The 21,434-nt window shown below is 49.5% G+C and overlaps 1 protein-coding gene and 1 long non-coding RNA gene across 4 annotated transcripts; both read right to left on the bottom strand.

Annotated features, from left to right (window-relative positions):
• Positions 1-53: 53 nt before the first annotated feature.
• Positions 54-10,815, bottom strand: STX4 (syntaxin 4). Of its 3 annotated transcripts, none has more exons than XM_087417348.1 (11): positions 10,559-10,815; positions 10,270-10,371; positions 10,058-10,157; positions 9,847-9,921; positions 8,500-8,570; positions 6,942-7,050; positions 6,792-6,868; positions 6,184-6,321; positions 5,145-5,255; positions 4,959-5,057; positions 54-662 (listed from the first exon to the last, which is right to left on the bottom strand). In XM_087417348.1, the coding sequence occupies exons 1-10, from the start codon at positions 10,586-10,588 to the stop codon at positions 4,977-4,979; spliced, it is 894 nt and encodes a 297-aa protein (XP_087273474.1). In that variant the 5' UTR covers positions 10,589-10,815; the 3' UTR covers positions 54-662; positions 4,959-4,976. The 3 variants fall into 3 exon arrangements, with proteins under 3 accessions (XP_087273474.1, XP_087273475.1, XP_004439513.1); XM_087417349.1 differs by lacking the exon at positions 54-662 and adding an exon at positions 4,614-4,863 and having other exon boundaries at positions 10,058-10,179; XM_004439456.3 differs by lacking the exon at positions 54-662 and adding an exon at positions 4,614-4,863 and having other exon boundaries at positions 10,559-10,814.
• Positions 10,816-17,472: 6,657 nt separating this feature from the next.
• On the bottom strand, positions 17,473-21,315 carry LOC147913628 (uncharacterized). Its single transcript, XR_015556443.1, has 3 exons — positions 21,222-21,315; positions 18,829-18,912; positions 17,473-18,270 (listed from the first exon to the last, which is right to left on the bottom strand). It is a non-coding gene; the product is annotated as an uncharacterized LOC147913628 (long non-coding RNA).
• Positions 21,316-21,434: the final 119 nt, after the last annotated feature.

Below are 21,434 nucleotides of genomic sequence, written 5' to 3'. Positions count from 1 at the left end.
TTGGCATACCAACTATCATGGTGATAGGAAAGGAGAACTGAATAGAGAGCCTCTGCAATATGGAGGGAGCCTTTATCAGTAAGCTAGGATCAAGTTATGCTGCAGTGACAAAAACCCCCAAATCTCAGTGGCTCACAACAACAAATGTGTTTTTCTCATGCAATTCCATGTCCTCCGTGGGACAGCTGAGGCTCTGTTCTACGTCATCTTCATTCCAGAATCCAATGTGAAGGAACAGCCTCAATCTGGAACTTTCAATCTCAAGACATAGAGAGAAGACAGGAAAGTTGGCAGATCCCACAATGGCTCTTAAAGCTTCTTCTTGGGAGTGATATATATTACTCCTACCCAAATACCATTGCCTAAAGCAAGCCATAGGCCAAAAGCTGATGTCAGTGGAGTGGGGATTTATAATCTTTTCATATGGCGGGACCCCGTAGGGAGGACCAATGAATGTCTTTGAACAACTGTAAAATCTTCTCCAGTCTGTCCTCTTTGTCACAAATACTGCCTTTGTGTTTCTTCCATGTGCAAAATAAATGCATCCTCTTCTCAAGGAAGACCACCCAAATGACCCATCTAATCATGGCATCAGGCTCAAGTCCAAGATCTCTAATAGCCTCTCTATCAGGTGCATATGTGGCTTCTCTTGATCCAGACATCTATGAAACAAACAAACAAAAAAAATATAACACAATTTATCTCTGCCCCCCCCCACCACCGCCGCCACCACATTCAGCATATGAAGTGGAACAGGGGCAGGATAATGGCAGTAAACACTCCCATTCAGAAGGAAGAATGGGAGGCACACAGAAGTTACTGGTCCATAGTAATTCTACAATCCTGCTAGGGAGATATTGAGAAGGTCTCCCAGCTTTCCCTGGGAGTGGGACTGCTTCCTGGGACTAGTTCCCTAGTTGGTTCTTCCCCATGTCACTGGCTCTGCCCTTAGAGTGGCGTATCCTTTTCCATTTATTCTCCTTGGCCGCATTTAAGAAGACATTGGAGGTTATGACTTTCTGAAGTAGAGCAGCTTTCTCGGTCTCCTTCATGCCCATAGAAATTTGAGATCCCTCAAGGTCATATTAAGTCTTGAACACTCACGGTCTTTTAAAAATGCAAGGTAATGCCTTTTGTTGGGTGGGGCGGGGAGGGGGGGGCTTCTTCTCTATTTGATTCGAGTCAGTTCCATGGGCCAACAGCCAAACCCACAATTCTTTTCAGACATGCCTCTCTCTTTGGACTTAATTGTAGGCAAATGGAGTCTACTAACTCCTTTGGGAGAAGTTGTATATTTCACTGGTTAAAAATGTAGATCACTTGCCTGGAGTTTCTGTATTCTCTTCCATTTCTGCTTAAAAACTGGCCAATTAGTTTCTGAGTCATCTCTTTCTTATAGTAACTTGTCAAATGCACCCAACAGCAATCAAGGCATGCCACCAATACTCTCTTTCCCAATTTTTTTGCCTAAAGCCCCAAGCTCATTTGGACATTTATATTCTTAGTTATTTCCAGCTTAGAGTTTAACCAAATGCTTCACCACTGCATAACACACATCACCATCTTTCCAACTTCCGATGATAGCTTCCTCACCAGCCACTGTGCAGCTCCAAAGCCACATAATTCAGGTTTATTTTTTCCTGTAGCAGCACCCCGCTTCTGGATACGAGTTCTGTAACAGTTGGTTTAGACTTATTATGATGTGGTACCAACTAAACTCCACACATCAGTGGCTCACAGCAAGAGAAGTCTATTTCTCACTGACATCACACATCATTTCACAGGTGGACTAGAGGTCAGCCTCACGTCATCTTAATTCTGGGTTCCAGGCTGAAGAAGTCTTGATCTAGAAATTGCCAGACTCATGGCAGAGGGAAAAGAGAAGAGAAGCTGCCAGACTTCCCTTCTCTTTTAAGACCATTGGTGCTTAAAGCTTCTACTTGGAAGTGGTACTTTACATTTCTACTCACATTCCACTGGTCAAAGCAAGTCATATAGCCAACCCTTTTGTAAGGGGGGCATGAATGTATAATCTGCCTATAGTGAGGGGCTCTGTAGGAAGGACGTTATATATTTGGAACAATAATACAATTTACCACAGGGTTTACCAGAAATGTCAATCATTGAGCTTGTCCACTCTTCCTTCATACACACTCTGCTGCAGCGTTTTGTACCATGTAACGCCTCATCTTGGTCAAGGGTAAAGTCTTGACTCAAGGGAGACAACTCATAGGCAGGTCAATGTAGCCTGACCTAGACCAATCTGGTTCCTTTTCTTGGGAATTTGAACCATGAAATATTGAGTGAATGAGGCAATAAGTGGAGATAGAGCTGCAGCTAAAAGGTTGTGATGCAAGATGGATTTGGAAAAACCACAACTAACCAAGACCCTGTTCCCTGAAAGTTGGGCTGACAGCAGCCAAGCCAGGATTTCAGTGTAAAACCTGCCCTTAGCTCCTCACTCAGTCTTGTTTCCCACATGGAAGGGGTATACACAAGAGAGAAATCTCCAGTGCATGGGTCCATTTGTCTGCTACGTCTGCTCCAAACTTGCCACTCACCTGTTCAAAAACCTTTCATGGGTCCCCTAGCCAAGGAAAAGTTCAAACTACTGAGCTTGGAATTCGAGGCCTCACTTGGCCATCTAGCCGCCTCTTCTAGGAGGTTATGGACAGCTTCCTGAGTGAGACAGATAAGCAGCCATTTAGGGGTGGCGCTGTCCAGTATGGCCAAGCAGAAGTCATAGGCAGCACATGGACACCCAATTACATAAATGTGGCATAGTCTCTGCATAGGTCTGATCGTCTCTATCAGATCCCAGTAGGTGCCACGGGTCGTGCAGTTATTTACTCTGAGGGCAGTAAGGTGAGGGAGAGGGCAAAGGCGACCAACAGGACAGGATTCCGCTGAAGATGCAGGCCACAGGGCAAGAGATGGAGAATCAGAGAAACCCAGAGTCCTCGTGTCCAAATCAGTCTTCTATCAGGGCAGGACCTGTCCGGCCCCACAGTTTTCCCATCGGGTGGACATCCAGATTGTGTTTGCACACTGCTAAGAATGAGGAGCTCTTTCCTGTAGGCATTTAGGGCTTCATCTGTACACAGGACACATGATCTCAGGCAGGACGAAGGCGTGGGTACCCTCCCAGACTTGCAAGTTCAGCGGCTGGGAGCCGGACCCGGGGACCCAGCCACGTCTTCTCAAGTACAGTCCCTGACTCACTACTCCTGCCAGTCTCTCACAAGAGCATGGCCTTCCGCCTCCTTTGGAGGTTTGATCATGCCCCTTGCGCTCTGTGATCCAATCACTTTTGGGTGCGACTGGCGAATCGCTCTGAGGCCCCGCCCATACCAGCGTCGCACGTCTAATTGCTGTTTAATACTGGGGTGCTCATTCCCCTCACCTCAGCCACGCCCCATAAACTCAGACTTGGCGCAGGCGCAGTACAACGACCACTCCAGGGCCACAGGGAGGCGTTGCAGGCGGGCGGCCAGCCGTGGATGGAGACAGACCAGGCAGGGGTCGCGTGTCACTGGGGCCCAATCCCGCCCTCTGGCCCCTCCCCAAGCCCAGGTCCAGGGGCGGGGTCGAGACTACACCAACGACATCATGTCCAGCCCTTCCAGGACTCGCATCACTCCGGCACCCACGTGTGTGCCCCACACTCGGCGGCCCAAGCAAGAGGTACTGCGTCCAGATGGGCTGGAGCTAGGAGCAGCAGCGGCGACAGCAGCAGGGGCCTGTGGGATCGAAAGTGGGATGGGACCGGCCAGCTGGAACCCGGCCGCCAGACCTGCTTTGGGTCAGGCGCCGCCCCACTCCAACCAAGCTTTGGAACCGGGAGCGGGCTTACCCCTGAAACCACGTGTCTGGGGACAGCCGCCACATCCAGCTCCAGAAAGTAGGCATGGGACTTGGAACTCTTAGAAATTTAGAGTTAGGGCCTGGAGCACAGGTGCCTCACAGAAAACAGGTCAGTCTCCTCTACCTCTACCTTCTTCAGCCAGATAACCCCTTAGAAACTAAGTGTGCTGATCCAGAGTTGCTGGCTCTCTAAGCTGAACTCTTATATAAAAGGCAATGCCTTTTTCTGGGCCCAGGGCCTGGCCTGCTGATCCTTCTGCCTGGCAACCTCTTCCCCTGCTTCTTCCCATAACTGGCTCCTCCTCATTTAACATTCCACTCAAATGTCACCACCTCTGAGACAGGCTGTCCCCTATCCACTGTATCCAAAGTAACAACCTCATTTACTCCACTACTTTTTCACGGTGCCTCTTCCTTTTGGCCTCAGGAATGTCCACCGATGCCACACACACGTCTCACCTGTGTTCCAGCCTGGCCTGGCCCAGCCTCACTGCTTCCGAGTTAGGTACTCACAGTGGTCTTTCCCCAGGGACAGTACTGAGCCAGATGTGGGTGTTACCCCCTCTTGTTCCTATTCATTCCTGTAGGAGAGTGGAAGGGCAGTGCCAGCCTGCTGTGGTCACAGCGCCTAGAACAGTCTGATCTGAGCCTTCCTGGGCTAAGCCTGGCCCCAAGGATGGCCAGGAGGTGGAGAGACTGGATACCTGGAGGCCCCGGGCCAGCCCTTCCAGGAACACACATGCACAGGGGAGTCTCCAAGCGTTTTTTTAATTTCTTACAAAACCATGTGTCCCAGCCAAACAGGACACTGCAGGCCCTCCCTCAGGCATTGTGGCCTGAGGATGCAGGCCCCCTTGAATGAGTGGCTGCCAACCCCAGAAAAACTGCCTCTATGCACAGGGCCAGTGTGAGGAAGGGGGTCCAGCTGGAGGCTCTGTCCTGCACCCCCCCAGCTGCTGAGACAGAAGGCAGACCCTGGATCCCTGGTGCTCTTAGTGCCTGCAAGGGAAGGAGGGAGAAGAGGGTCTAAGGGGAGGAGGAAAGGCTGGGGCCAGGGATGGGGCAGGCCAGGGGGCAGGCCCATAATATCTCACCAAGAATGCGCGACGCTATCAAACCAATGCAGCGATGACAATGATGACCAACAGAATGAGGACAGTGATGGACACACAGATGCCAATCAAGACTTTCTTCTGTGGGAAAGGAGGGTGTCAGGGAAACTCACTCAGGAGGGGAGGGAGGGCCACCCAGGGCTGGGGACGGAAGGAGGGGAGGCTCACCTTCCGCGCCTTCTCCTTGTTGTCCAGGGCTATCTTGACATCTTCCCGCCCATGTTCCACATAGTCCATTGAACTCAGGATGTTCTTCTCAATCCGGTTGATCATCTCCCCCTACTCGAACGAGTGGGCAGTTGAGGCTGGTAGGGATGACTAGGAGTGGAGGGCTCAGCAGCCCCTTTGTCTGCCCACCCCAGCCCCAAATGACTGAAGGACACTCCTGGCAGAAACACTGCACTAACATAGACATGGAGGCAGGACCACATCTGACAAAAGTTCACACTCCTGAGGGTGGCTTCCAGGCCCCCTTCCATCACATGGTCCCTTCTGCCCTGCTCCCTTGCCTCAGACAACCTCTATTTGCAGTGGTGGCTTGAAGCCCAGTGCTTTAAATGGCCCATACCTTTTCACAAATATGTCTGAATTCACCCATTCTTCTAGGCCTGTCTCCCAGCTGCTGTGAAGCCCTCCCTATCCCTGCCTCCTCATGGCACCACCAGCCTTCAGGTCCTGGTTCTACTGAATGAAATCCCTTCCCCATGACTCCCAGCTGCAAAAGGGCATTGGCTGCAGCACTAGTGGGGTCAGCTCCTATGGGACCAGGCTGGAAGCTCCCCTCACCCAGTACAAGCAGGGCCAGGGAAAGAAGACCACCTCCCACTCCAACCTGGCACAGGTTTTAGGAGGCAGGCCTTCTGGGGGCAACTCTGACTGGAGCACTTAGCAGTATAAAGGCATATTCTATTGGTGGAGGAGGAGCCTAGGTTGGGGCCATTCCTGGGGTGGGCTCAATTTAGGGCTGGATGCAACATATAGAGGAGTGGTCATTTGGGTAGCTGTGGAGGCAGACACAATTCTGGGGCATGGCTAAGGGTGGAAGTAAGGGCCAGTCTGGGGGCATGGCCCAGCCTGGAGGGAACCAAAGCCTCAGGAGAGAGGCTAAGGGTGGAGGTGGGCTGACAGTCACGGCTGGGGTTCTGACTGAACCTGGTCTGCCATCTGGGGGCTAGGTCACGCCCACCCGGCTGCCTAGGGCACCCACCTGCGTCTCCACCTCAGCAGCCACAAGAGTGAAGAGCTCATGAAGTTCACGGATACTGCGTTCAAGCTGCTGGATCTCACTGTGCCGGGCCGAGATCTCATTTAGGGCCTGTCGAGTCACCTGTGTGTCCTTCAGTATCTGGGGAGTGGACAGGAGTGGAGGGACAGGTCATCGGGAAACCAGCAGCAGGTAAGAAGTACCTGCTGAGCTCTGGGGCAGTCCTCAGGCCTAGAACTGGGGCCAGGGCCCTGAAGAGTAACTCTAAGCATGCTAATTTGTTCCCTCCTGGGCCTTAGTATTCCCTCAATCAAAAAGGGCCAGGGAGGGCCGGCTCCGTGGCTTAGCGGTTAAGTGCGTGCGCTCTGATGCTGGCGGCCCGGGTTCGGATCCCGGGCACGCCCCAAGGCACCACTTCTCCGTCCAACGTGAGGCCGAGACCCACGTACAGCAACTAGAAGGATGTGAACCTATGACATACAACTATCTACTGGGGCTTTGGGGGGAAAAAAAATGAATAAATAAAATCTTTAAAAAAAAAAAAAAAAAAAGGGCCAGGGATCAGAGAGGATGGGAGGCCTGGGAGAGGGAAGCTGGCTGTGGGCACTCACATTCGACACAAACACCTCACTCTGCCCACTGTCCAGCATGTGCTCCAGCTCCTCATCAGACACCATTCCAGCATTTGCTGTGAAGGAAAAGGCCAGGCTCAGAGCGGGGGTCAGGTCACCTGACCCTGTGGGCCGGGCACCACAACTCACTGATCTTCAGCTGCCTCCGAATCCGCTCCACATTCTTCTCCCGGTACTCGGACTGCATCGAGTTGCACTTGTTGATGAGCTCCACGAATTGCTGGGACAGGATCCCATGCTAAGGATGGAGAACACAGGCTAGGTACCCCTGGGAGGATCCCTGCCTGGTTTGGGCCTCAGCATCCCCACGGCTACAGTGAGCAAACAGCATGAGCCGTTATAGGAGGCTGCCGCCTTAACCACCTTATGATAACCTTGAAAGGCTCCCGCATTTCTCTCAGAGTAAAACCCAAAGCCCTTCCCAGGGCCTACAAGGCCCTCCATGACCTGCCCCTCCCCCCATTTCCCCTCTGGCCTTACCTCCTCCCATTCTTGCCTCCCTCCCTCCCTCCACCACAGTGGGCTCCTTACTCCTCCCTGAACAAAGCACACCCCCACTTCAGGCCTTTGCACTCACTGTTCCTTCGGCCTAGAATGCTCGGGCCCCACAAAGGCCTTTGAGTCTTTGTTCCAATGTCATCTTCTAAATGAAGTTTTCTTCACCTTATTGAAATTGCAACCTGCCTTCTCCCAGCGCTCTCAATCCCTCTTCTCCTGCTCTTTTTTCCTGAATACTTACTCTGTTCTAAAATAATTTACTTATTTATTTTGGTGATTGTCTCACTCAATAAATCTGTTGAATGCTGGCGGAACACCCGTTTTATTGCTTAGATGGGAGGTGTGCTAGTGGGCCTGGAGGTCAGCCTGCCGCCCAGATTACAGGTCCACCTGGGCCGTCAGCCTCTCACACTGACGACCATCACAGGCTCCCCCTGAAACGGCTTCTCGCCTTGTCCATTCCCCTATTGCCTTAAATGTGCTCATTCCTTGGACTACCTTCCTCAGAGACACATCTGCTATCCTGGCTTCAGCTGTCTCCTTTCAAGATGCCCAAACTGCTCCATATTCAATCTTGTGCTGAACTCTGGGCCCACCTACTCCAACTCTGACCTCCATAAACTCCAAACCACTCCTCACTGGGCATCCAGAGGGGGCTGGTCACATCACCTCAAATCTCCTTACTAAGATGTGATTCAGTGACCTTCCCTCCCCCAGGGAAGTTCCTCTTCTGGACTTCTTGACTTCTGCCCATGGGGCAGAGGATGTCCCTGTCACATGGGCAGGAAACCTCCCAGTCATTTATGACTGCTCCCTCTTCTTCCCTGAGCAGAGCCATTAGCTACCAAGTGCTACCTGAGTAATGTCTTTGTCACCTATTCAAGTTTAACTCCCCATCTTGGCTCCTAGAAAGCATGTCTCCCCACAGCCAAGCCCAGGTCATGTCTGGAGACTCAACAACTTCTCATTGAATGGAGGAGAAGGCAGGGTGTTAGAATGGATTAGGAGTGAGGAGACCTGGGTTTTGGACTTGGGTAAGTCCTTTCTCTCTCTAAGCCTCAGTTTCCCCATCTGGAAAATCATCAGGTTGGACTTGATAATAAGAAGGAAGGGCCCTTCGTTCTTACTTCTGCCATCTAATGATCTATAAAACACTGAAATGACCTAGTTCTGGGAATAACAAACCCACCTGGGTTTTTCTCATTCTCGTGTTGACCGAGGTGTAATTCTCATCACCTTCTTCCTTCTGGGGCTCTATGGCTGTGGGAAGACACAAGGGTATTGCTGGGGGAGGGGTTTCACCTGTGGCTTCTGAAAATCATTTAGGGACCAGGACACAAGGCCAGGGCCATACCCCAGCCATACAAAAGAGAGGTGTTTATCTCCATAGGATTGGGGGTGGGGATATAATTTATCATAAAATGACTAATTCTGAACTTTTTTTTTTTTTTTTTTTTTTTTTTTTTTTAAAGATTTTATTTAGGGCCGGCCCTGTGGCTTGGTGGTTAAGTGCGCGCGCTGCGATGCTGGTGGCCCGGGTTCGGATCCCGGGTGCGCATCGAGGCACCACTTCTCCGTTCATCCTGAGGCCGAGTCCCACATACAGCAACTAGAAGGATGTGCAGCTACGATGTACAACTACCCACTGGGGCTTTGGGGGGAAAAAGTAAAATAAATAAAATCTTTAAAAAAAAAAAAAAAGATTTTATTTATTTTTATTTTTTCCCCCCAAAGCCCCAGTGGGTAGTTGTACATCGTAGCTGCACATCCTTCTAGTTGCTGTATGTGGGACTCGGCCTCAGGATGAACGGAGAAGTGGTGCCTCGATGCGCACCCGGGATCCGAACCCGGGCCACCAGCATCGCAGCGCGCGCACTTAACCACCAAGCCACAGGGCCGGCCCCTAATTCTGAACTTTTGACAAGAGAAAAGTTATATTTTTCTTTGCAATACATCAGAGAATTCTCACAGGTACGCAGAGGCTTCCTAACAAAACCCCCATCTGCCTGCCCAAGGAATGCACACTGGGCAGCAAAAATTGTAGGAGTAAATGGTTTCATTACAAATAAAGCCTCAAGAGGCAGGCATGTGCCATGGAAAGTACTATAGAGGGGCGGCCCAGTGGCACAGCGGTTGGGTTCGTGCATTCTGCTTTGGCGGCCTGGGCTTCACCAGTTCAGATCCTGGGCGTGGAACTACTCACGGCTCATCAAGCCATGCTGAGGTGGCATCCCACATAGAAGAACTAGAACGACTTACAACTAGGATATACAACTATGTACTGGGGGCTTTCGGGAGAAAAAAGAAAAAAAATGGGGGAAGATTGGCAACAGATGTTGGCTCAGGGCCAATCTTCCTCAAAAAAAAAAAAAAAGAGAAAGTACTGTAGACTGGAAGCCAGGAGACAGAGATTCTAGATCGAGGCCTGCTGTGTGACCTGGATATATCTCTGGCTTCTCTGGGCCACACACTCCCCATAAGCCAGGAGCTGGGCAGGAACAGAGGGAAGGATCTGTCTGAGGTCCTAGGAGCTCACCCTTCAGCTCCGCGCGGATCTCCCTCCCCAGCTGTTTGATCTCGTCGCGCAGGTTCTGCAAGTCCTGCTTCATACCTGAACAAAAGAAAGCCATGACTCCCAAACAGCATCCTATACCTCAACAAATCTTCCTGGCCACCACCTGCCTGGAACTGCAATCCCCACAATCCCTCTGGCTGAGCATGCGTTCTGCACCCGGGGTTTCACTCACCCTCCTCGGGAAGGGGCGTGGCCAGGATGGTGACCTGCTGCTTCTCCAACACTCGGACTTTATTCTCCAGCTTGACAATAGCCTGCTGAATTGTCCGGACCTGGGGAGGGTGACCGAGAGGCCTGAAGGAGATATAGGGGTACTCCAGACCGCGCTGCTCCTCAGGTCTTCCAGTTCCCTCGTGAATCCAGGCCGGGACTCCAGGCTCTTACCTTCTGGAAGAACTCATCGTCCGGGCTCCCCAACCGCGCCGTGCCCGGGTGTACCACCAGCGCGACCCGCTCCTTGTTCTCATCGTCCGAGCTGTCATCCCCCTGCCAGGGCCAGGGTCACTGGCATCACTTCCTTGCTGTAGTCTCTTCCCGCAGAACTCACGGGCTTCCGGGTCTTTCCTTCCTAGCCCTCAGCCACCCCTCCCTGCCCCAAAGACCAGGAGTCCTGCATTTCAGCCAGATCCCACCCCGTCCGCCCGTCCCCAACCCTGCTGCCCCGACTTCTCACCTGCCTCAGCTCGTGGGTCCTGTCCCGCATGGCGGCCGGAGCTCTCTTTCCCCGGCGCCGGAGCCCCGAGGGCCTCAAGATTCTAAGTTTGGAACTCCGGTACCCCACTGGCACTCTGACACTCCCCTCCGCCCTCACCCCGCGGACCCCAAAACCTCCCACGAGCCTCCAGAGGCTCTGTCCCTGGCACCATCCACAGTCAATGGGAAGGAGGCGACCTCGGGGACCCCCAAGTTTCCACAGGTTGGAATTCCCTTTTCTTTCCCCCCTCCCGCCCCGGTGGCCTCGGCCCCGCCCCCCTGGGATGATTCAGGGCATGCGCACGGGGTCGCGTCTCTTCCCCGCCCGAGGGAGAGGCAGAGGTCGGAAACTGGAGCGCCCCGAACGGAAGCAAAACTGCCAGGATGTGAGAACCCTCCCCCTCCACCGGAACTGTCGCATCTTTCAACGGAAATCTGCTTGCCAAAAGGGGTGGGAATGCGTCATTTGTACGTAATGTGAGAGGCCCTGCATTTCACATCACCCCACAGTGCCCCCCTGCGTCACGTGACCGACCGGGTCCCAGCCTCTCGGACCACAGAACGTGAGCCTTTGACTGTCACGTGTCTTGGCTCTGTCAACTCTGTATCTGAAACATCCTTCTCCCCACGACGTCCGCGGCACTCCGGAGCCCGAGCTACGCCCTTCCAGCCCACCGAGGCGGGGAGGGGGCGCTATCCCCAGAGACCTGTTGAGGCAGTGGGTGGTAGGACCCTTGCTGAATTCAGCTTTATTTCTTTGGGGCCCAGGGCCGTGGGCAGACGACTTAGAATTTGGGGCTGTCAGCATTATGGGACCTTGAAATTCAGAAAATAATAAGATCCAGCGTCAGAGAATTGCAGGGTTTTGTAGGCAGAGAATCAGGGGGTGGGAAGTGACCTCACCCAAGGCAGAAATCTCTTTTTCCGCATACTCCTGGCACAGCTTCCCACAGGTGGGCGGCTGGCGCCCTGCTTGAACATTGCAGTCCTGCTGCACTCATCACCTTCTGAGCAGCGAGACCATTTCAGGGCAGCTCAGGCTAAGAAAAATGTATTATATTGAGCAGTCTGCCACTTACACCTCCCTCCCACCCCCGCCCGCCCCCACCTTGCACCTAGGTCTACCCTCTGGAGTCCACAAAACATTCTGCCCACATTCCACATTATAGCGGACTGTGAGCTCTTGAGGTCAGGGCATGACTGTCTTGTTCTTACCTGAATCGCCAGCACCTAGTTCAGTACCCAGCACATAATGGGCCCTCAATAAATATTTGTGGACAGAATTTTAGCCTTTCATGCATCTGAAGATAAAGCTCATAGTTCCCTAGTCTTCTGTTTCAGGCTTCAGGCTCTCACGGTGACACTCCCCTAACCCTGGCCCTCTAGAGGTTCATTCATTCAGTGGATGTTTATTGGGCATTTACTATGGGCCAGACACTGTTCTAGGGGCCGGAGATACATCAAGGGCTAAGAGGCAAAAATGCCTTGCCCTTGTGGAGCTTACATTCTTTTTTTTTTTTTTTTTAATTTTTATTTATTTATTTGTTTTCCCCCCAAAGCTCCAGGAGATAGTTGTATGTCATAGTTGCACATCCTTCTAGTTGCTGTATGTGGGACGCGGCCTCAGCATGGCCGGAGAAGCGGTGCGTCAGTGCGCGCCCGGGATCCAAACCCAGGCCGCCAGCAGCAGAGTGCATGCACTTAACCGCTAAGCCACGGGGCCAGCCCCTGGAGCTTACATTCTATAGCAAGAGTCCCCAAGACTACTCAGTGAGTCTCAGCATAGCCAGAATGGATATCAAGTCTTCTGGACCCCGGGGCTCTTTCCAGGGTGCTTATATGAAGATTCAAGCAAAGGAAGGAATAAGCCCCTCTCTAGTATGCCCTGGTAAGGAAAACTAGATTCCTGTGACTGAGTTGCTGTGGACTTCTGGAAAGTCACTTATCTCTGGGCTTTGATCCCCCATCTACACAATAGGTGGCAGTAGGAGGATGGGGAGATAATCTTGATGGGTATTCCCTGCTCTAATGTTCAGTGATATGAGGTTGGAAACTGTCAAGTGCTGTCTGATTCTATGTGAAGACTTTGATCCTTCTCCTCTTCCCTTTAGAATCCAGCTCGCCTGGGTTGGGAATGAAGGAATGAGGATGTGCTGCCCTGATCAACCCACAGGAGGAATAAAGAGTGAAGGGTTCAGGAGGCCAAACCCTGCCCAGTGGAGTCCCCTGGAGATCATGAGGAAGGATTTCTCTGCTCCTGGATCTTCCATGTTAGCCTCTGCCTCCCTGCCCTCCTCCCTTTTTTCTCTCTGTCTCTGTCTGTCTCTCTCATACTCTGAGTGGTGCAGTGGAAGGGCTTTGGACATCTGACTCCTAGTCCTGGGGGTGATCTTGAATAATTCATTGCTCCTCTGTGGGACTTAATTTCTTCATTTGACAACTTGGTCTGGTAATTTCTGTCTTGCCTAGGGTAAGAACTGAACAATATCAAGTGAGGTTAAGAAGAATTTGGAAGGGTCTTGTAAACTGTGGAGAGTTCCTCCCTCTGTGAGCTTTCACTACTGTGGGTTCCAGCTCTCTCTGGGCCTACAAGTCCCACCTGCCTCTCTCTGTTTCTTAGCATTTTGATGACTTGCCTTCTTGGTTCCCAGCTGTGATCTGGAGTTCTTGGTGCCTTTGTTAAATTTCCCAGGACTATGATATTCATTTTATTTGTGGTCTCTGGGTAGGATCGCAGGGCTTTGCGATGGTGGCTTAAGGCCACAGGAGGGAGGCTGAGAGCCTCATGGAGGGGTGTGTGGAGGGGCCAGGGAGCAGGGGCCATCTAGGGAGAATGGCTCTGGGGATAGAGCTTTCCAGAGCTGAGCCCTTATCTCTATTTCATAGTCCTTTTTTACTCCTCTCAGGCCCTCAGAGCAGCTTTGAAGTGTGTGTTAAGTATATTGGGTTTTGCATGTGTGGGTGTTGGGGGGGGGGTGGCGGTGTGTATTTTCTTTTCAGTGTGTCTGAAGGTTGGGCCCTACCTGTTCCTGAGGCATGGCAGCCTGTCCCTTCCCCTCCACCTATAGGTCCATTCTATTAACACTGGAGCCAGATGACCTGGGTTGGAATCCCAGCTCACTCAACTACTATATAATTCTATAAGACAAGTTACTTAACCTCTTCATGCCTCAGTTCCCTCATTTGAAAAATAGGACGGTAACAGTACCAACCTCATAGGGTTGCTGTAAGGATTAAATGAGATGATATATGTAAAGTGAATAGAACAGTGCCTGGTACGGAATAAGTGCTATATAAGTGTTTGATGCTATTATATGACAGAAATGATGATGATTTTTACCACCAGGGTGTCCGTAGCCCCAGTGTCTCTGCCAGAGATTCCACTCTGCTGCCTGTCCAGGCTCTTCCTTTCCTTTTCCATCTCCTGAGCCCCACTGTGCACCAGGTCCTAGGCTAGCGGTCCTGCACATCTCTCATGTCTTCACTTGGATCTGACACACCTTCTATTTTGCTTATTTATTTTATATATTGTCTATCTTCACCCCTCCTGTCCACCCTGCTAGAACCTAAGCTCCATGAGGGCAGGGATTTTCACCTGCATCTTTCACTGCTGTGTCCCCAGCACCTACAACAGTGCCTGGCACATAGTAGCTGGTCAATAAACATTCATGAATGAATGAAATTATTTCTTTTTAGTTTAATACTTACATAACATTTACTCTGTGCCATGCACCAATGTAAGCAGGTTATAGATATTTACTCATTTAATCCTCATATCAATTCTATGAGATTGGTACTATTATTGTCCTCATTTTACAAAGGAGGAAACTGAGGCACAGAGATGTTAAGTAACTTGCCAAAAGTTACACACTAGTAAATGAGAGAGCCGGAATTTGAACCCAGAGAGTGGAGGTCCAGAGTCTATGCTCTTTCTTAACCACTACACTGTGACCCAAGGAAAACACTAGCCAGGACTGGCTTCCCATGTTCCACCCACCTTTGGGGACTTGCTGCCAACTATTGATGACCTGCTTTGGATCATCTAGGGGAAGGAGGGGGCAGACTTTGCAAGACTGAGCCTTCTCCCCTCCCCTGTCACAGGGTCTCTCTTCCACACCTGCTGGGTTGGGGCTGACTGCTGGAGAGGTTGTTGGTATTCCTCCCTCGCCCTGTTTGCTGTGTCCCCGGGAGCCAAAGATGTCCATGCATGTCTCACGTAAAGGGCATCTGTTCATCCTACAAGTGTCTCTGAGGCTATTTTTGTGCCAAGCCCCAAAGGCTACAGAGATGAAGCCCCCACAACTCTCTCCTCGTGATGTGTTTTGGGCCTGACCTTGATCACTCCCTAGAGCACCATCTGAGAACCTCTCCTCTTCAAACTCTACACACACTCTTGTGGCTTTAACTGGCATCCATATGCTGGCTCCCAATTCCATGTCTCCAGTCCCAAATTTTCTTCTCTGCTCCAGACCCCTGAATCCATTTGCCTCCTGGACACCCTGTCCTGGAGGTCCCACAGGCATCTTAAACTCAACGTCTCCCAAACAGGATGCATTATCTCCCCCTGAGAATCTCCTAAATCAGCTTTTGTTCCTCCTGTTTCCTCTCCACATGGGTGACACCAGGTGACCCATACCATAACCTTGACCTTGACCTTCATGCGAAAGGTGATGGGTCACACAATTTGTCAGGATAAACTCCATAAAAATACTAGAAGAAAATATGGGCAAAATCCTTTATAAGTCTCGGAGTGAGGAAGACCTTTCCAACTGCAACTCAAAATTCAGAAGCTATAAAATGAAAGATTAATACATTTGTCTACATGAAAAAATTTTGCATGGTAAAAACATCAAAGCAAAATCAAAAGATAAACAGCAAACTGGGAAAAAATATTTGCAGTTCTTATCATATACAAAGGGCTAATCTCCTTATTATTTAAAGAGCTCCCACATATTGATAAGAAAGACCAACAGTTCAACAAAAAATGGGCAAAGAACATGACAGATCACAAAAAAGAAAATACATAAGAACTAAACACATATGCAGATGTTCAACTTCGCACAATAAGAGAAATGAAAATGAAGATGATACTGAAATACCACTTTTTATTTACTGCATGAGCAAAAATCTACATTTGACGATTCGCTTTTTTGGCAAGACTGTGGGGAAACAGGGACTTTCACCCATTGTTGGTGAGACTGCAAAATGATACAACCCAGACAATATTTATCAAAATTATAAATGCATATACACTTTGAACCAGCAATCCCACTTCTGAAAATCTATCTGAATGGTATTCCTGCTGTATCAGTTAGCTACTGCTTCATAAGAAACCACCTCAAATCTCACTGGTGTAAAATAACAATGATTTATTGTTTCTCCAGATTCTGAGGATGGCCGGGTGGTTTCTCTGCTGGTCTTACCTTAGATTACTTAGATGGCAGCAGTCAGCTGGCACCTTGGCTGGAGCTGGATGGCCCACCGTGGCCTCTCTCACACTGGCATGCCTGGGACCTTAACCCTAATGGCCAGGTTGGCTGGGGTGGCTAAGCCACTCTCTCCATGTGGTATTTCACCTTGGGTTTCGTCATAGCATAGTGGCCTCAGGGGTCCCAGAGGGTGAGAGCAGAAGCTGCCAGGTCTCTGGAGACTCTGCTCAGAAGTTGCACAACATGACTTCTGCCGTATTCTATTAGTCAAAGCAAGTCACGGTCCATACGAGCTGCAAAGGGTGGAGAAATAGAATTTTAATTCATCTTATCTGCACCTGTATGAAATGACACAAACATCACTGTTATTCATTGGATATTGTTTGCAATGGATTAGAAACTTGTCCATTAGCAGGTATGCAGCTGTCAAAAAGAATGAAGATGCTCATTATGCATAAATATGAAAATGCTTCAAAATATATTGTTAGTTAAATATCAAGGTGTAGAATGAGTATATCACGCTACTGTTGTATAAGAAAAAAAGTGTGTGTGTGTGTGTGTATCCTCATAAAGAAATCCTGGAAAGTTACGTAAACTAATAAAAGTGGTTCCCTATGGGTGGTTTGTGAGAACAAGGTGAGTACAATTGTTAGAATAAGAATTTTCACTGTAAACCTTTTATATTATTTAGATTTTTGAACCATGTGAAAGTATTACCTATTTTAAGTAATTATATCAAAGGAAGAATGGTAATGGGATACTTTTTTTTTGGTGAAGAAGATTGGCCCTGAGCTAACATCTGTACCCATCTTCCTCTATTTTGTATATGGGGTGCCACCACAGCATGGCTTGATGAACAGTGTGCAGGTCTGCGCCCGGGATCCAAACCCGTGAACCACAGGCCACCAAAGCAGAGCGCATGAACTTAACCACTACGCCACTAGGCTGGCCCCAAGGGATACTTTTTAAGCAAAGAAATCTGCCTCAGTCAGTTTGGGCTGCTGTAACAAAATACCATAGACTGGAAAGCTAAAACAACAGATATTTATTTCTCATGGTTCTGGAGGCTGGGAAGTCCAAGATCAAGGTGCCAGTGGGTACAGTTCTTAGTAAGGGCTCTCTTCCTGGCTTGCAGATGGCTGCCTTCTTGCTGTGTCCTCACATGGCAGAAAGAGGAAGCTCTGATGTCTCTTCCTTTTCTTGTAAGGGCACTAATCCCATCAGGGGCTCCACCCTCATGACCTCATCTAAACCTGGTTACCTCCCAAGGACCCCACCTCTTGATACCATTACTTTGGGGGTTAGGGCTTCAACATATGAATTTGGGGGGGACACAAACATTCAGCCCATAACAGAATAATATGATCAAACCTTCACTTTATGACGATCCCTCTGGTGGCCATGTGCAGGGCCACCACAGATGGCTGTGCTGGCGTGCACCACACGAGGCACACACAAGAGGGGCACCAACCACAAATCAAATCGTAGACATCATATATTTGAATATTTATTACAATGATTATTTGACATATGGAGGTAGAGTGTCATGAGGAAGCGATACCTTTTTTCTATTTGCACAAAGCTGCAGTAACAGTTGGCAGTAGCCCTGACTATGTGAAGGTTGATTGGGAAATCAGTTAGGAATCACTCCAGGCCAAAAATAATGAGGCCTACACTGAGGCCTGGAGGTGGGGACAAAACATCCACTCAGATAGAATCTATCAGACAAGGTTGCAGACTGGAAGGAGTGGCAAGGGAGTAGATCACGCCTGGGTCTCTGGCTCTGGCTGTATGTGGAGGCAAGTTCAGTGGAATAAGACAAGTATCTTCAATTGTCATTATAAATCATAGCAACAAACTGTTAGGAAATGTTAAATCATCATTTATAGAAATATATAATGCCTAATTAAGCTTTTAAAAATATGTTAATTTATGTCCTTTATGAGAGAAAAATTTTATCAAAAGACTTTAAAGAAGTCCTAAGCAAATGGATAGATATACCATGTAAATGGATAGGAAGACTCAATATTGTAACAACACCAGTTCTCCCAAAATGTATCTCTACAAAGTCAGCATCATGATCCAGTCTCTGCTGCATGACGTTGACTCTGGTTTTGGTGGAGAGAAGGGCTGGCGTGAGTCCCTTAGGAGGCAGACACAGTTGACCAGGAGAGTTTCAATAGTCCAGCGTTTCTGCCAGGATTGGGTCTCAGCTCCTGCCTTGAGTAACTTATACAAACTCCTTGTGCTTCAGTTTCCTTATCTGTAAACAGAGATAATAAGAGCAGTAACCTCAGATGGTTGTTATGAAAATTAAATGAATTAATACACATAAAACACTTAGAACTTCACACATGATAAGCCCTATATAAGAATCAGCTATTACTATCACTATTATTATTAATGTTATTAATGTTATATTCATTTTACAGGTTCATGATGATTTGAACAGGCAGTGGAAATAGTGAGGAGAGGGATGTGCGACCAAATTCTGGGGGCCTAATGAATAAAACCTGAAAACTGGACCGAGGGATGGAGGAACAGGAAGGGGCACACACCAGCATAACACTGCTCTTTCACATCTGCTTCAGTTGAGATTTTGAAGTTACAAATGGCTTCCATACTTGTCTTCTCAGTCAATCCTCAGCCTGGGCCTGAGGGGTGAGTATTATAGCCCACTTTATAGATTTGGAACCTGGGCTTAGAGAAGTTAGGTAACTGGCTCCATGGGGACAGGTTGATGTTTGCTTTGCTTGCCACCATGTCTCTGGCACCACAGCATAGTCCTGGCCCAAAGAATGTGGCCTCAGTAAATACTTACTAGTTAATGGATGAAGAGGTCAAATGGGTATTCTTTCTTTTGTTCCTGAACACAGCAGTCATGACAGGTCCTGTGCCAGGTACCCTGAGGAGGCGGAGATTAATCAGATGGGGTCCTCGAACATGAGGCACTCAGAGCCCAGAAGGTTGATAAGCTATGTTTAAATTTCTCCACCTGAAGCATTGAGGCTTCTTTGAGGGACAGATGCTCTGGGAAGTAACCCAAACCCACTGCAAAAATAAACCTTTGTTATAGTAAGTCACTGAGATTTGGAGGATATTTTTTTAATGTTACTAATTTTATTATTAATGTTAGCTTTTTTTTTTTTTTGTGAGGAAGATTGGCCCTGAGCTAACATCTATGCCAATCTTCCTCTACTTTGTATATGGGGCACCGCCACAGCATGGCTTGATGAGCGGTGTGTAGGTCTGTGCCCGGGATCCAAACTGCGAACCCCGGGCCACCGAAGCAGAGCACACAAACTTAATCACTATACCACCACGCTGACCCTGGGGGATGTTTGTTTTATAGCATAACCCAGCCTTGGCCTTGCCTACCTGATAAACCATGGTTCCTAGACTTGACTGAAAATAAGAATTGTCAGAGGTAACTGCTAAAAACCTAGATTCCTGGGCCCCAACCCAGATCTACTGAATCAGAACTTCCAGGGAAGAGGCCTGTCATCTGTATATTTAACCGGCTTTCCCTCCAGCTTCGGGAGGGCCAAGAAAGACTCCAGCAGCTAAACTTTGAAGGAAGAGTAGGAGCTGGACTTGGGGCTGAGAGAGCGAAGGGCGTTCCAGGGCTCAGGAACAACGTGAAGAAAGGCACGGAGGTGGGAAAATGCAGGGAATCCAGCTTCGGACTGGAATCGGGGTACAGGCAGGATGGTGGTGTGCGCTCAAGTGGGAAGTCGGGTTAGGAAGTCTGGGCTTTATCTCATGAGCGTCAGGGAACTGGGGTGGTTTTCTGAGCAGGGGCTGGCCTGGTTATACTGATGCTTTAGAAAGGCCACTCAGACAGGGAGACTGCACAGGAGGCTGGTGTGTGGTCCAGGTGACCCACCTCACAGGGTTATTGGGTGGACTTTAAGTGACTGTGGATGTGATAAGCTCAAAATCACTGAACAACAGGAGGAATCACCATTGTTATCACATCGTATGTGCCTATGTCCACCTTTAGAGCCGCAGCCAGATTCGAGTTGCGTGCCTTTCACTCATTCATTCATTTAACAAGTATTTCTTGAGCACCTACTACGTGCCATGCCATGGTGCCACTGGAGAACCAGCAATGAACGAAACAAACAAAAATCTCTGCCTCCGTGGAACTTATTTTCTCTGTCTCTATGCCTGGGTAAAGGTGTGAGGGAATCTGCCATCCATCCACTCATTTATTCATTCAGATTTGTTGTGAACATCTACTTTGTGCCTGACCTTTTGCTGGTTGCTGGGGAGAAGCAGACACGAGTCAGGGCCAGGCTGGTCTAGTGGGGAAGCAGACTCAGCCCACACCTTGTGAGCTGGTCTGCCTGGACTGCTGAGAGACGCGTGAACTGGGCCTTGAAGGATGAGAAGCCTGACTATCAAAAAAAAGGGCTAACCCGGGTACTGGGCAGAGGAAACTGTGCAGTGAAAGGTGTTTGGGTCCATGACTCCATGGCCTGGGGTCCATGGCATAAGCAGGGAAGTGAGGATAGATGAGGTGATGGTGGTGGGATTCAAATGCCAGAGCAGCTACTGAGTGTAATCCGGGAGGCTGTGGGGGTTGATATTATCACGTTTGTCTGGGAGACGATCACACTAGCAGCTGGGGAGAAAGACAGATGTGAAGGAAAGGGGCTCGAAGTGGGAAGACCAGAGAGGAGGCTGTTCTGATGGTCAAGGTGAAAGCCAATGAGGGCCTAGACTGACCTGAGATGGTGGGGATGGAGTGGACCCAGAAGACAGCTCTGGATTGGGCAGTTGAGGGAGGAGCTATAACATTGTGGTTTTGTAATCAAAAGATGCAGGCAAGAGTGCCAGCCATGCCCTTTACTAACCTGTGAACTTGGATCTGTTACATAACCATTCTAAGCCTCAGTTTCCTGATCTGGACACTTGGGATAATAGCAGTAGTTGCTATGAGGTTGGGAGGATTATGGGAGCTACTCAGCATAGCACCTGGGACAAGGTGGATGCTCTGAACATGGTAGCCTCATTTGGATGGGAGAGAGAGCCAAGGACAGCTTTGTGTCTGCTTTGAGTGACTGGGGGGACAGAGGTGCCATCTCTGATGCAGAACACAAGAAGGAGCACCTTGCGGGAAGGCGAGGCCGCCACGGTCTTGGAAGTTCCATCATTAAAGAAGAACGCTTCAAATGCCAGAGCAGCTACTCTAGTTATGGCTCTACTCACATCTCTGATCACATCTTTTGTCTCTGTGTTCTTGGTGCCCAGCTCAGCGCTCAGGCACGTGGTAGGTGCTGCCTTTGAGGAGCAGGATCTGGCTTGCAGGTGTAGACGTGGGTATTGTAGGCATGAGTTGCAGCTGAACCTGGGGAGGTGAGAGGGTAAAGAAGAGAACCTGGGATGGCGCCCAGGGAACCCTGATGTTGAGGGGTTGTGGGA

The sequence above is a fragment of the Ceratotherium simum genome, chromosome 26 (genome assembly GCF_057802395.1).
Source record: "Ceratotherium simum simum isolate JZ-2026a chromosome 26, ASM5780239v1, whole genome shotgun sequence".
NCBI classification, from domain to species: Eukaryota; Metazoa; Chordata; class Mammalia; order Perissodactyla; family Rhinocerotidae; genus Ceratotherium; species Ceratotherium simum.
This window is presented reverse-complemented; position numbering and strand designations above follow the sequence as displayed.